At 51.8% G+C, this 15,530-nt stretch overlaps 1 protein-coding gene across 4 annotated transcripts in view; it reads left to right on the top strand.

Moving 5' to 3' along the window:
- Hdac4 (histone deacetylase 4) overlaps positions 1 to 15,530 on the top strand; it is a 219,488-nt gene that overhangs the window by 158,737 nt on the left and 45,221 nt on the right. Inside the window, exons 9-14 of one of the 4 annotated variants that reach the window (XM_059278737.1) lie at positions 249 to 365; positions 463 to 661; positions 2,831 to 3,054; positions 8,748 to 9,002; positions 11,666 to 11,852; positions 13,522 to 13,655. In XM_059278737.1, coding sequence (XP_059134720.1) covers positions 249 to 365; positions 463 to 661; positions 2,831 to 3,054; positions 8,748 to 9,002; positions 11,666 to 11,852; positions 13,522 to 13,655 — 1,116 coding nt within the window. Of the gene's footprint in view, positions 1 to 248; positions 372 to 462; positions 662 to 2,815; positions 3,055 to 8,747; positions 9,003 to 11,665; positions 11,853 to 13,521; positions 13,656 to 15,530 lie in introns of all 4 variants that reach the window. The other 3 variants (XM_059278735.1, XM_059278736.1, XM_059278734.1) reach the window with 3 other exon arrangements.

The following is a 15,530-nucleotide window of genomic DNA, read 5'->3' as shown; positions in this document are numbered from 1 at the left end:
CGAACAAGGTAGCAAGAGCTCATTTGGAGGGGGAATACTCAGGAATAGGAACACTGATTCTGTACCTGTGGCATGCTTACACTCACCTGGAGGCCACCATCTCTGCAGCCTGTTTTTGCGCCAGGTCGCTACAGGTTGGCACTTTATATTGTAATGTCCCCACCCACCCCCACAGCAGTCCTGGATGTGCTGCTTGTGTTGAAACATCTATGGTGACTCTGACAGTCAACGATGTCTTCTGTCTACAGACGAGCTTGGCACATAGACTTGTGACTCGAGAAGGCTCAGTCGCCCCACTCCCTCTGTACACATCGCCATCCTTACCCAACATCACCTTGGGGCTTCCTGCCACCGGTCCTGCCGCCGTAAGTGTACGTTGGCCTCCATGCGTCGGTATGACATGGGGTGGTTGTCTGCCTTAGTCCCCACAGCCTGAAGAATATCCCGGTTGTTGCCTTTCAGGGTGCAGCAGGCCAGCAGGATGCTGAGAGACTTGCTCTCCCAGCCCTCCAGCAGCGGATCTCCCTCTTCCCTGGCACCCACCTCACCCCTTACCTGAGCACCTCACCCCTGGAGCGGGACGGTGGAGCAGCTCACAACCCCCTCCTACAGCATATGGTCCTGCTGGAGCAGGCACCCACCCAGACGCCCCTTGTCACAGGTAAGAACCACAGCCAGGTCTCTGGGCAGTTAGGTCAGCCTCCTTGGCCTCATGTAGCTTTTAGAGAAGGCTAGAAAGAACGCCCGAGCCCATACAAAGGTATTAACTCTGTGTCCCTGTTATGTGATAGTTACTTCAGCTCTGGCATGGAACTATGTCCTGCTTAGAAAGCTGACCAAGGAGTAGAAGTCAATGCCAGTGCTCCTCAGTTTAGCCTCCTGCTCTCGTTCCAACAGGCTTCTCTGCAGCTCAAGGAAGCAAGTGCATGAAGTTTAGAATTGACCTGGGCAGACCCCTGATTCTGTTCTTGCTTGAGGATGATTACATTTAGAAAAATACAAGTTAAAGAACAATAGGAAACGCGTGCTGTTTACCTAGTGAATGTGCTATGAAGAGACTGTTTCAGAAATGACAAATGTGGAATGTTTCCCATGAAACACAGAACCCTACCTATTGGTGGCCTTGCCCAGCTCTATACCATCCTTAAGTCTGTGGGTGACTTCCTCACAGTTATTGCTTTACTTAGAATCACAGCCAGAGCAGCCCTAGGACTGGCCTGTTGTGTTCCAGTGTTCCCCTGGGTCAGCCTCTGCCTGGTATTTTGGAGTCTCCTCACTTGCTGGTATGAGTCAGTCTGTAGCACTTGGTATTATGTTCCTGCCTTGTGCTTTTTCATCTCCAGTGTGTACTTGGCCCTCCCAAGCCAGTGATCTGGACAGGAACAGCATTTCTGGCTGCTGGTATCCTCTGAGACAGAATGGACACCCTTGCCACAACTCTGGAGAGCAGTGTCCCAGTGACCATAGGTGGCTCATTATGCTCAGGCCCCTTCCTGTCTGTGTGTAAGATGCTAGCACAGAGTGACGAAGTGGGAAGACTCAGTTCCCATAGGCAGCATCTGACACCCAGCAGCCTGGTCTGTGTTGGTCTCCTGGTTGAAGCTGTTCCTTTTGGGTTGGATCGGTGTTTTTGGTTTTGGTTTGTCTGTTTATTTACTTGGTCCTTTGATACTAAATCTTGCTTTGAACCCCGATTCTCCTGCCTCAGTCTTCTAAGTGCTGGGATGCCAGGCCTATGTTTGAATCACCTTCAGCCTCCACACTCTCCCTAAGCTGTTACTCCCATTCTTCCTAGTGCCCCTTCCCTCTGTGTCATGTGGTCCTGATGCTGCGTCTCATTGGGTTTCTTCTGTTTTCCTGAGCAAGGTTTCTTCTGCTCAGCCATAGCTGTCTTTAGAGGCCCAAGTTCCCCATTGTCTAGAGCAATGATAAATGACAGTGCTTGTAGTACCCAAACCTGTGAGCATTCAAGCCCAAGTCGTAGTACAGCATCCCACTACTTATGTGGCCATAGCTGCTCATCTCAGAGTACTGTCGAAGCACAGGACCCACTGGCAAAGGTACCCGCTCTCAGCACAGGCTCCAGCCTTGCACCACGGTCCTCCTCCCAGGCACACTAGCCAGAGGAAGTGTGTGGAAGCAAACATTCTTCTCTACGTCCTTCCACTGCTTTGACGCATGTCTGTCCCCTGTCCTTCAGCTGCTCTGCACCATCCACATGCTGTGCTTGTCAGTGCACTTGCCTGCTCTCTATGCAGTCCCGCTCTCACGGCCTCCCCCCATGCCACCCTTCCGTCCTCTCCCAGTGCCTCTGCGTTTGCTACAAAGTGAAGTCTCCTGTGGTGGAGTCCACTGAAGCTCAAGGTCTTGACAGTGCCTGGGTGTCTGATGGTGACAGGGTCTCGCTCTCAGTTTGTCTCTGGGTTTTGGCAGGTCAGCTGCAAACGGTCCTTCTCTCTGGTAACTGGGTATGTGGGGGAGCTAGAACAGCCATCCTCAGGAACACCTGTGGGAGGTGGCAGGCTGCTGTTCCTAGGCTCTGCCACACCTTCTGGAGTGCTCCTTAGGCAGAGATCCTGAAGACTGCATCAGTGGGGTCTTCAGGTGGCCTTGCTTTCAAGTTGCACTCTGCCCCCTTGAAGCCCGGGCTTACATCCTCTAGCCGGAGTCGGGCCTGTTTGAGACAGTCGTGTTTCGTAGACGGCACCGGGGCTGGCAGGCATGTCATTTTCTCCACTGGTTACTCAACAGCGTCTCTCCCCTCTCTTCTTCCTCTTCCCCTCTGCTGTTTTTTTTTCCTCCATATTATCTTCAGACTGGTATCTTTCAGGCCTGGGGGCGTTGCCCCTCCACACACAGTCCCTGGTTGGTGCGGACAGGGTGTCCCCATCCATTCACAAGCTGCGGCAGCACCGCCCCCTGGGGCGCACGCAGTCAGCGCCCCTGCCGCAGAACGCACAGGCCCTGCAGCACCTGGTGATCCAGCAGCAGCACCAGCAGTTTCTGGAGAAGCACAAGCAGCAGTTCCAGCAGCAGCAGCTGCACCTCAGCAAGGTGGGTCTGCCCCGCTGCCCTCTGGGGTCGCTCCCTGGAGCCGGATGCCATAGGCTGTGCTGTCTTCCTCAGCCTCTGCTCCTCTGCTCACCTGGAGTGGCCAAAACAGGGAAGGGAGGACACGAAGCCCCAGCTGTGCTGTGTGGTCCAGAGCCTAGGGAGGTGTGCTGTCGTGTGGAGCTGCTGTGCAGATGTCACAGCCTTCCTCACGGCCCATCTACATATGTAGGTACAGTGGGCCACCTCCTTGCAAGAAGCCCCTACTGCACTGTGTGGGCAGTCCACATAGGCAGTTCCTTTAAAGTCATTTGCCAAGCAGATCTTTAAGCAAACCCTGACCCCAGGCCCACAACTTTACAGTGGTATCAAGTCCCTGAAGCGTATTTTTCAAGTCACCTGGCACCTGCAGTCGCTTAAGTGTGGGAGTTACATCATCAGAGGCAGCTTGGGAGCAGGCAGCCTGTAGTGCTCACGGATTGTCCGGAGCCTCTCAGCTCCATCTACAGGCGGAGGCCATGGGAAAAGTTAGTGGTGTGGTGCCGGCCCGTAGAGAAGTGGAGGGGCTTAATATGTTCCCATCAGATGTGTCAGTCGAGGAGCTTCAGTATCAACTCAGATGAGTGAATGCGTTGCAAACAGCCCAGCAGCTGTCCTCCAAGAGAAATGGAAATGTCTTGCAAACACCTCCCCACAAACCTCATCTGTACTGCTCATAGCAGCCAAATGGTGGCTGGAACATCCCCAGGGTTTATCCTGTGGTGACAGATGACAGAACACACTCTTGTCATGGGGTCCTGCAGCATGTATTAGACCCGAAAACATGGCCAAGCCTTAGACCAGCAGTTCTACCTTCCTAATGTTGTAACCCTTTAATACAGTTTCCCATATTGTGGTGACCCCCCCAACTATAAAATTATTTCATTGCTACTCCCTACCTGTAATTTTGCTCCTGTTATGAATCGTAATGCAAATATCTGATATGCAACCCCTGTGAAATGTCATTCAACTCACAAAGGAGTCCTGACCCACAGTATGAGAACTCCTGCCTTAGAGCCATGAATTAACTTAGTGATTGTTAAGAGCTACAGCTTGTAGGGAAATAGGAACAACTGTCAGTGGGTATAGCATTTATGTATGTTTAGAGATAATGAAAATGTTCCCAAGTTAGGTTTTAGTGATGGTCATAGAGGTCTGTAAACTATTGAGCTGTTTAGTTTAAAAGTGTGGATCTTAGGCTTATGAGTTACACTTATTCTCACTATCTGGGGTGGGATACATTGCAGAATACTAAGAAGGTGCTTGAAACCGGGCAGTATAGAGTCCTGTGAATAACAGCCAAACTGAGAATCCAGGTGGCTACTAACCAGCTGTGAGTGTGGTACATACAGCATGTATGCACTAGGATGGGGGCCCATCCTCGTGGGATGGAGTAGGTTAGTGCAAGGTTCCATGATGTGAAACAGAATGGTGTACAGCTTAACACTTAGACATTGTTTCTAGAATTTTCTATTTAATACTTTTAGATGTTGATTTGACCATAGGAAACAAAATGAGAAAGGACTGAGATGAAGGTACTCTATCACTGGTCCTCTGCCTGTCCTTGGGTCCAATCCTTCTGTGGGTTCCCAATGGAAGGTGAGAAAGGATTAGGGATGAGAGCCTGTACCAGAAGATGAGTGCCTGTGCAGAGGGATCTCCAATCTAAAGGGGTCTAGAGAGCCGCCCAGTGAATCAGAGGCCTGATTTCACATATTCCCAGGATAGAGGGATGGCTCCTGTCTACACCCATCCCACCTTGAGCTCTGCTGCAAGCTGAGAGGTCCAGGATTGGGCTGGTTTCCCAAGGAAGTTGCTGCAGACCACATGCCCAGCATAGGCTCAGCCAGGCTCCTCCTGCTTTTCAAGCACAATAATATCAGTTCCCCAGCCCCAAGTCCTTTAGTCCACAGCCCTTATGCCAGCACTCTGAATATGTTAGAATTTGGGGACTCCAGACATCCTGTCTTTTACACAGGAAAGGCATTTGCTGGGGGTGAGACAGGCTCCTGCCAAGTGTCTATACTCCCAAGTGTCAAAAGCACTTTCATATCCATCTCTCTAATGCCAGCCTAGGCTTATTAATTTCATTATGTCACTACCTGAGTGGTGTGGTAGGAGGTTTGAAGACAGGAAACACCCATTCACGTGTGACATATATCTCACTGGGGTTTGTTACGTGATTGATTTGTGATAGCAAATGACAGTTGATTGAAATGTTTATACAATGTTTTCCTGGGACACCCAGGAAGACAGTGGTGTGCTCTGTACTATCTGGTACCAGCATTCCTGCCCTGCTCTGTGAGAAGCTTGCTCCCTGAGGACCATCTACTCCCTTCTTGACACAGTGGAGACCACAGCTGGGCTCACTGCCCACTGTGCATCCAGCCACCATCATAAAGTACCAGTGCTCCAAAGATGTGACAGAGCAGTTACTCGTAGTATTTTGTTTTCAGCAGGCTTTTGTGCCCATTCCCATTTTCCAAGGGATAAAGCAGGGCTGCTGAGCTACCTTCCCTCTTGACTCCTTGGGATTGGAGTGGCAGCCAGTGTACCTGACGGTATCTACTCCTGACATGAGTGCCATGCCCACATTAATGTGCTGCGTAAAAGCATGCTAAGGGAAGAAACCTTCCAGGGGAAGAAGGCTGTCTAAGGGATGAGTGCAGTGCTCAGCCTGGCAGGGAAGCTGCTGCCTCCAGACCCACCTCACCACAGCCTTATTTCAAAAAGTGGGAAGTTGTGCTCATAAATATACCTTCCTCTTTCCATGGAAAAGGGGTAATGAGGCGTCTCTTCCCCATTGTTGAAAGCAATTCTTGCAGCAATGCTAGGTCTACAAGATCACTTCATCTTTGTGGAGGCAGAGTGTTGGCCTCACTGAGTCTTACTCTCTTTTGAATATGAGAACTTGACTCCTGTGGGTGGTCTATTTATGAGAGTACCCAATAGTTTTTAAATGCCTTGTGCTTTCCAGTGGGGTTCTGACTCTGAACTCTGGTCTGTTATTTTAATCCTGCTGTTCTGTATATGGTAGTTTGTGTGCTCTCATCCCTTGATAAAACAGGGCACTGATGTCCAAGAGGCCTTGGACAACAGGAACTGACATGTTGGTGAGCTGCTGCTTGCCTCCCTGCTGGCTTCTCTTGTCATATTGCCCGAGGCCAGGTTTGCTTCCCAAAGCCAGCTCTGCATTAAGATCCAGTCTCTGTGGCCACAAAGAAGCAGAGCTCAATTTCAAAGAGAGAGAGAGAGAGAGATTATCCCTGTTTGTGACTATGGCTCATGAAGACTAGTTATACCAGCATCTGCGTCAGTGCTGAGTAGAGCGGCCCACCCACTGCAGGCCATGGGCCTGTTCTGCATCATTGACAGGGCTCTGAGTGGCCCCTGTTGCCATGGCAACATCCCTCATAGGCACCCTCTGGAGGGAAGCCTAGCCAAGCTGTGGCCCCTTGAGAGCCTCCTTGCTCCCTGCTCTAGAGTTCCTGCCTGCCTGGCCCCTGCCGAGACTGCAGACCTGCCTGTGTGACACTAGGGAGCTCCCAAGTTGTCAGCAACTTGTACCCAACGTGGAGAGGAAGCAGGGAAGCCTCTCCTGGCAGTGGGGCCATTTGACATATGAGAGGACAAGAAACCAAAAGCAAGAAGCCCGAGGCCTTCCCACATCAGGCATAGCATGGAAGAACCCCGCAAGCATGTACTGATGTGAACACTTACCCACCTTTTCTAGAGGCACCATCCTCAGCCACAGCTAGTGAGGTGAAAAGCCAGCCAACAGGAGCCCCTGTCCAAGGTTCTAAAGGGACATCCTTTACCTTATGTGTCACTTTGCGTGTTGCCTAGATGAACTCAGCAGACTCCAGCCTCTAGGAAAGTTGGATGTTGTCCAGTGGAACACTGGAACTGGAACTCTGAGAAACCCTAGATGGTACAGGGACACTGAAGAGCCGTGACACCGAACAGAACACAGGACATGTTCAAGCCAAACAGGGGCACAAAAGTTGTTAGGGGCCAACTGTGGGGACATAGGACAGAGACCCATTGTTGGGGGGAGGGGTGTCACTGGACGCAGATGTTCACATAAGTGTATTGGAGGAAAGGCTGGCTGTCTGTGTCCCCTTTCGCTGGGCCAAAGGGAAGTCCGTTGAGCCTTCTCCCATGTGCTGGTCCCCGTGGTCTGTCTCTGCATTCACAGCCCCATTACCACTTTTTACACCTGTGTCGTCCTGTGCAGTGGTAGCCTGTTCTAGAGGCCCTAGTTGTTCCCAGCCCCACCCACCCAGCTTCCCTGCTTCTTTCCTCTTGGGGCCTGCCTATCCGTCTGTCTGTTGTGACTCCCTAGCCGAAGCCACCTTCTCTAGGGACTTCCCTCTGTGTTATCTCAGGATACTCTGTCCCTTCCGTCCTTGCCATAGCACTGACCTGCAGGGCGCAGTCTTCACAAACCTGACATCACACACCCAGTTCACCTCACATTCCCAGTTAGAGTGCACTTGGTGCTGGCGAGAGCAGGGTGCAGGAAAGACGTGCAGCTTGACAGAATGGTGTCACCTGTCCTTCCCCCACCCAGTGCCAGAGGTAGGAGTTGAGGTACACAGGAGTATGGTGGCATCAGCACCTCACAAACTGTGAAGCAGAACAAACATCTAACAATGTGCTTTTGTTGAAGTCTGCCTGCAAGTCTTTCCCATTCGCTCACTAAGTTGACGTGGGCTTCACCCAGCCTTATTGAGGCCATTCACAGTGTGCTGATCTGCATGTATACAACATGACGTGATCTCAGCCGTGCTAGCTAACGTGTCTAGGATTTCACCCAGCCACCCCACTGTATGCATGTGTATACTCAGACTGCTTTAGGTACAGGACAGGTGCCACTGTCACCATGCTATGTCCCACAGAGCTCGTCCATCCTGTAAGGAGCAGTGCCTGTGGCCAGTGGCTCTCTGTCTATTCCTTCCACCTGTCTGCCTTTGTGCCTTGGGGTTTTAAGAATAAGATCTCTAGCAGGCTAGGCTTTCAGAACGAAACTGGAGAAATCCTGCCTCCATGGCCGTGGTACCTTTGTAAACGTTAGCTGTGAAGCGTGGCACGTCTCTGACAGAGTACCACGAGCACTCTTCCCCACAGACTGATGGTACATCCTGCAGGTCCTTTCAGTGTAGGGCTTCCCTAAGATTTCAGCGAGGCAGCTTCTGAGAACTTCCTGCTGGTCCCTCCCAGTTCTGTACTAGCTTCTCAGCATGGGGAACTGGATGTCTGCCTCTGTTGCCCTTCTGCAGCTGTGGATGCCCTGCTGGGCAGCTCTCAGCAGCTGTGGGTGTGTGACTGGCACTGGCCTCTCTCCTGTTCACCTTTACTCTCCCCTGCACAATGAGCTGCAGCCTGCAGCCTGACTTAGTTTCGATGTCCTGGCACACAGACTCCCTGCACAGACACCAAACACCTAGTACCTGTCTGCCTTAACCCCAAGCATCACTTCCCGTGCATCTCAGATGATGCCAGGGTCCATGTCGTGTGGGTAAATGGTACTTGCTGGCCCTGGGTCACACAAGTTCTTGGTAGAGCATTCCTGTCCGGTGGAGTGTGGAGGAGCCTCTTCTAGTCCCGTAGTCACGGGACTAGTCCTAACTTCTTTTGTCTCCTCTGCCTAGCAGATGATCTCCAAACCCAACGAGCCACCCCGGCAGCCTGAGAGCCACCCTGAGGAGACGGAGGAGGAGCTCCGTGAACACCAGGCCTTGCTGGATGAGCCCTACCTAGACCGGCTCCCTGGGCAGAAGGAGCCCGCCCTAGCTGGTGTCCAGGTGAAGCAGGAGCCCATTGAGAGTGAGGAGGAAGAGGTAGAGCCCACTCGAGAGGCGGAACCCAGCCAGCGCCCAGCCACTGAGCAAGAGCTGCTCTTCAGACAGGTGTGGAATAAGGAGAGCAGACAGCTGACTCAGCTTTTCCGTTTGCCCTCTGAATCACAGACACTCACTGTTCTGGCCTTGGCCATCTTCCTGCCTTCTTCACGGGCAGTGGGTGTGTTTGTTGTACACTTTCATGTACATGCAGGTTGGATACCCGCCCTCTGTAGGTATTCATGTAACTTCTTGAGTACATGGGCCACACAAAACTCAGGTGTGGGAGGCTGTAGATTGGGAGAAAGCATTTGTGAGATTCAGCCTGACTACGAAAGCTGGAACAAGGGGGCTGGAAGTGTTAATCAAAAAGGAGCTGGGTGTGATGGTATATACCTGTAATCCTAGGACTGGAGAGACAGTCAGACAGATCTCTGTGAGTTTAAGGCTAGCCTGGTCTACATAATGAGTTCCAGGCCAGCCAGGGCTATATGGTGAGACCATGTCTCAAAAACAAATGAAGAAAAGAGTCAGGGTCTGCTCAGCCTGGAACTTCGGTACTGCTGTTTGGGTGACCATCCTTCAGATTCAGAGAGGACAGTGAGGTCTGGGGTGTAGTACACAGTAGCAGACTGCCAGAGACAGGGCGCTCAGTGAGTGGCTGTTGATTTGGAGTGAAAGGTAAATGGGTACTTGTCTAGAAAGACTAAGGACATTTGGACAGGGCATGGGAAGTCCTGGATTAGAGGCCAGAAAACCCCCAGGGAGGCTTCTTTTGCCTCAGAAGTGACAGGTAAGCCATGGGATCCAGAGTCATGGGCTCTAGTATTCCCAAGAAGCCGTACTTGATGCCTGGGTACTATTCTAGGGCATACACCGCTGCTTGCTAGACTCCAGGATTCTGAAGCCCTTCCTCAGTCATGTCACACTCCAGATGTGCCTACCACCGCTGCTTCTCCATAGTGTTTGGTATGCCAGAACAGCAAGGCTCCTCCCGCAGACACCTGCTGACTTCCATTCTCCTAGGGTCCCTGGAACAATTAGGCAGCAGCCGCAGCATGAGTGTGGCTTAGATTTTCCTGAGTATCTACACTGGGAATAGGTCCTGTAGTCTGTCCCCAGATCCCAGCTCTGTGAGGCTTTCCTCAGTCTCGAGCAAAGGTGGCCTATTTGATTCCGGGAATACTTAGCTTCCATCACATACCACCACTCTTTAAAGTCTAGTAGAATTAAAAGGGTGATGAATGCCATGGGTCTTATGATCCAGGCACTCAGGAAAATGAGTGGCCAGGACTGTCTACTGTCCCAGGTTAATGGACCCAAAGGGACATGGGGACATGTTTGTTGTGTCTGGAGTAGACCCTCAAAGGAAGCCAATACCTGCTTGCCCTCGTTGAAATACAGTGCTCTGTTACCACACAGATATAAGTCAGAGTATTTTAGTAGCTGCTTTTGGGACTGGTGTCTTGTGGACACCAGATGATCCAAGCATGAGACAGTCCTTAGGAGTCCTTACTTCCTGTGTTCTCTGGAGAACCAGTGAAGCTCCTTCATGGGGACCTTGGGCACAGAGGAGTTTGGGAAGTGCACAGAGACGTCAACTCAGAAGAGTCAGCTACTTAATGGTCTGATGCAAGCTGGGGAGGCTCTGGGCCTTGGGCTTCTGTGTGGGTGTTTCTGACCCTCCTCCTCCTGTGGCTCTCATGTCTGTAGCTCCCCTCCTGTCTGCTGAAGACTACCGCATCTAAGCAAAGTCCTCTCCTCTGCTCACAGCTCAGGGCTGGACCCTGCTTCTCAGGAGTGTGTATTCTCCAAGGCCATAAGATCTGTCCATCAAATAGGACTTGGGGCGAGGTTTGGGGCAGGGCGGGGTGAGTTGGACTTCCTTTTTAACATGCAGCAGTGGCATGGGATAACATGGTTTCCTTTTTCATCTATCTGGGGCCCTAGGAAGTGGCTTCCTCTGTTCACTACAGAAGGAGCAGCCTCTGGGCAGGTCAACCTTGGGAACCTCATCTTTGCCTCACTCCACCATCGGGGTCCACATCCCTAAGGGCAGCTAATCCCCTGAGTGGTGATCCCATTCTTCACAGATATCCAGCCAGAGTCTTCCTCCCGCACAGTGTACCCTTGTCAACCCAGTCCTCTCCTCTGGGCACCTGAGTCCTTAGTAGCATGTCACTTTATGGCCCACACAGTACTGGCCTTCCTAGCTTGAACTGCTAGAGTGGTTGGAGGCCAAGGCGGAACCACATTAGATGGTATTGGGCTGGCCCTTCAGTGTCTGCCTTTGCCCTCTTGCTGAGTTGGCTCACAGATTAATCACTCTTTCACTACCAGAAGAACCTATGGAGGGCTGGCAGTGTGTATTCACGGTCCCATTTTCACTATGGCCAGAGTGATTTTCTCAGCCAAGGATCTGACCCCTGTCCAGTACCAGCCCCTCCACCACTGCTCATCATCTTTTTAGAGAACGCTTCCCAAGCCCCACCTGGACCACACCTCCCTGTAGGCCTTTGAGATGGCAAGTCCCCTCATCCTCTTAAGCAGGGCCAGTGTGCCAAATGCCTTCTTCTCAGTGATCCCATCATGGCCCACCTTTAGGAGGCATAAATCCATGGATAGTAGTCCCACAGTGGAAAGGCCTGTCAGTGGCTAGGAGTGACTGTAATAAGTGTCACAGACTGGTGGGAAATGTTCTGCCACTAATGGCCCTCTCTCCTGCCCTGCAGCAAGCTCTCCTGCTGGAGCAGCAGAGGATCCACCAGCTAAGGAACTACCAGGCATCTATGGAGGCTGCTGGCATCCCTGTGTCATTTGGCAGCCACAGACCTCTGTCTCGGGCACAGTCCTCCCCAGCATCTGCCACCTTCCCCATGTCAGTCCAGGAGCCCCCCACCAAACCAAGGTTCACCACAGGTAACTTGTAGCCTCTTGCTGGGCAGGGGGACAGTGGGAGGCAAGGGGCCAGGGGCAATCTGAGGCTGTAGAGCAAGCCACTGAGAGGCTAGGGGAGCAGCCTACAGCTGAATCTGGGAAGAATCCAGGCCACACTGTCCAGAGACAAGCAGCCAGCACCATGCCAGGTCTGAGACCCACACTCCGTCATGGGAGCACACCATGATGCTGTTATTCTTGGAGCTGGCCACAAGCTCAGAAAAGCGCCTTCTCTTTTTCCTGCAGAAAGCAGTCCCACCTGTGTGCCAGCATGGTGCATCCCAGCTTTCCAGCTTCCCATTCTTAGTCAGCAATAGCAGCCTTGATCTTCTGCAAGTGTTCCCCTAACCCAAGCCTAGGACAACAGATTGCCATGAGGTTCCAGCACAGTGCCCTGTACCGTGGTTAGTGGAGAACTCTGCAGCACAGCAGACCTGGAATGAACTCTGGACCTCTCTCTGGCATTGCACCTGCCCTGTGGACTGGGAATCATGTCTCAGTGGCACCTCCACTTGTGCCTAAAAGGTCCAGAGGTCCGGAGCGAGCTCAGCAGAAGTGTGGACCACAGCTGCATAGAGGCAGGGACAGAAAACTGTCCCCACAAGATGGTCACACCACCTCTTCCAATAGCTCCCTGTGGTGCAAGCAGGGATTCTTCATAGTGTTTTGATTTAACATTTCTTCCTAATGAGGAAAAGCTATGTGAAAACAGAATGGCTTTATCCTTCACAGGACTTATAAAATATCTTGCAGAACACTGCAATACAGCCAAGTTTTTCTTAGAAGGAAACTTCCTGTTTAGGGAAAAGTTTCAGTATTAATATCTAGAAATTAACATTACTTCAAAAAAAATTAAAACTGCACCTCATAAAACCCAGCAAGTGTTCTGTCCATGAGCACTTGACCATTGGCTGAAATGAGCATGTCCTCAAAGGACTGAAGCTCAGATAGGGAAACTGTCCTGAAACCTTGGTGGCAGCTTGCATGTAAGCAGTGCTCAGTGCGCTCTGTGGCTATTCAGAGGAGATCTTCCTGTCTGCCAGTCTGTGAAGCCAGTCACGGCTGACACACTTCTGTGGTCAGCAGTTTCTAAGCTGTGTTCATGTACTTGCTCATTTCAGATAGGCTTGTTTGTGTATCTCACATACGAGGTCCAGCTCTCTCTGTAATCTTGGGTCCATTTTGAGTGAACCCATACATACCACCTCTTACCCTGTGCCCAGCTGCTGCTCTAGAAGTTACCTGTTGGCAAGCCACAAAGCTCATGCTGGCCTGGACATGTGGTAACCTTGGACAGTGCCTACCCAACAGACCAGGCAGACAGGCCTTGAAGGGCCACACCTGTCATTCCCAGCATTCAGTGTAGCCCAGAGGCCACCCAGATCCCTTGTCACCTTTTAATCCCTAGCTTGGCCCCATGGTGCAGCCACAGTCTTTCTGAACTGGAGTGTTGGCCAGTGCTGGGTCTCTCACTCTGCTTTTGTCTAGATCCTCAAGTACCAGCTTGGGAAGGGGATAGAGTGGACTTGAACCAAGAACCATCTCTGCTCTGTTCCCTTCTGGGAATTCTTCTGCTGTCCCAGTGCCACCTTCTGGCATTGACTGGCTCAGCCCTGGGCACTGCTCTGACTTCAGCTCTGTTCCACTGCAGGCCTTGTATATGACACGTTGATGTTGAAGCATCAGTGTACCTGTGGGAACACCAACAGCCACCCGGAGCATGCTGGGAGGATCCAGAGCATCTGGTCCCGCCTGCAGGAGACTGGCCTCCGTGGCAAGTGTGAGGTATGGGACCTGTCTCTGGTGATAGAGGAACACCTACTGCCTTGCTTGTTCCTGGACATGGCCTCCGGCCTGCTCTATTCACAGTGTCTGCCAGTCTGTTTTCATGTTACAGTGATGGAGAGAATCCAGGAAACATTGCCTGTGTTTCCTCATCCCCATCCATACTGTCTGTGCGCTTCTGAGAAGCCCATCTTGTCACCTTTTCTGTTGTTGTGATAGAATACCTGAGGCGTGTACTTTAATAGAGCAAAGAGGTCTGTTTACCACCTCACAGTTCTGGTAGCTGGAGGGTCCAAACCAAGGTATCAGCATCTGGTGAGACTCCCCTGACTAAGCCACAACTTGACAGAGAAACAGAAAAGAGACTGCTGTGTGGGCTGGCCTTTCCCTGTGACAACCTGTTCATTTGAGAACTAATTTAGTCATATAGGCCTGAACCATAATAACTCCCAAGGGTGAAGTCCCCGTTTCCGAGTCACCTTCTGCCAGACCTGCCTCTTACAGGACCCACAGTGCCAGCACTACCATATTGGGCATGTAGCTTCCTTTCCACGAGCCTTTGGGGGCTTCCATGGCAGAGTCCAAACTGTTTCCCTAAGAGTCTGTTTCTTCTACACAGTGCCAGGCTGCCTCCCCATGGCTGTCCCTGCTGCCTTCTTCCTTCCTAGTTACTTCCCAGCATGCTCTGTGGCTGGCCAGTGTGTGCATCCATACTTATGCAGTGAGGGAAGGATCCAGAGGGAAGAGCATCCTACATGTCCCATCAGTCCTGGCAGCTTTATTAAGACATGTTCTGATGTAACATCGGAAAACTTCTCTGAGGATGCGTGGAGAGCTTTGGGCCTTTCCTTCCTCAGATGTTGGGTTCCATGAGGCAGTGGCCGGCATGGAAAGCACCTTCTCCCCCTCACCCCCCAAGTCTGGTTAGCTTTGCCTCTGGTTCCTTTTTGCCAGGCCTTCTGCCCAGGGAGCTGTGTGGGAAGGCTCTAGAAGGGCTGTCTGTCTAAGTACTGCTCCTCAGTTTGTTCAGCTACCATGCTTGCTCAGGAGGTCTGGCCTGCCTGCCAGTGGGGTACGGGGTTCACCCCACATTTGCCCACAACAGAGCTGGTCACATAATAGGGCTCTGGTCAGTCAAGACCATGTTGAGCCTCTCCTGGTTCCCCACACGTGACCCAGCAGGTGTGCAGTCCCAGATCCTGTGCACTAAGCCCTGAGGAAAAAGGATGGATTTGTGTAGCGCAGGCTGGTTCCTGGGAGCTGGTAGTCTCAGGTGGGCCTTCTTTCCCCATCTGTGCAGTAGGGCTGGCATCACCAGAGGATTACTTTCAGTACCTGCCAGGGGAGCCTGCTATGACCTCTTTCAACTAGAAAACCCCTCCGTGTCTTTCCCTCGAGTTACCCTGCACATCAGCATAGGACAGGGCACCAGGACTTTCAAAGGCACTAGGAAGTGCCTCGTAGAGCAGCAGTTACTTCTGTTTTCTCTCTCTGAGCCCACCTACCCTCCCCTATGCACTGGAATATTCCGAGTTTAGGTCATCCCAGGGCTCACGTGGCCCCAGTATCCTTTACTGTTCAAATTGTACCTCACTTATCAGGCCCACACCTGCTTCTGATGACCTGTGGGTGGGAAGTGAACAGCGAGGGGTGAGGTGAGGCTACAGACACCTGCTTTGGGAATCTATCCAGAATGCTATGCCACTGGGGGGCAGCATTGGCCTGTGTACACAAGCCCTGAGACCAATCTTCTTTCCTCTCTTGTTCCAGCTGGCCTTGTGTCCTGCCATCCTGCCCATCCAGATGCTGCCCTGAGGTACCCTTCAGCTGCCAGCATTCACTAATGTCTTGTCACTCCCAGGACAGTATATTCAG

The sequence above is a fragment of the Peromyscus eremicus genome, chromosome 13 (genome assembly GCF_949786415.1).
Source record: "Peromyscus eremicus chromosome 13, PerEre_H2_v1, whole genome shotgun sequence".
Lineage (NCBI taxonomy): Eukaryota > Metazoa > Chordata > Mammalia > Rodentia > Cricetidae > Peromyscus > Peromyscus eremicus.
Note: the sequence above shows the minus strand (reverse complement) of the source record. Positions and strands in the feature narration are given on the sequence as shown.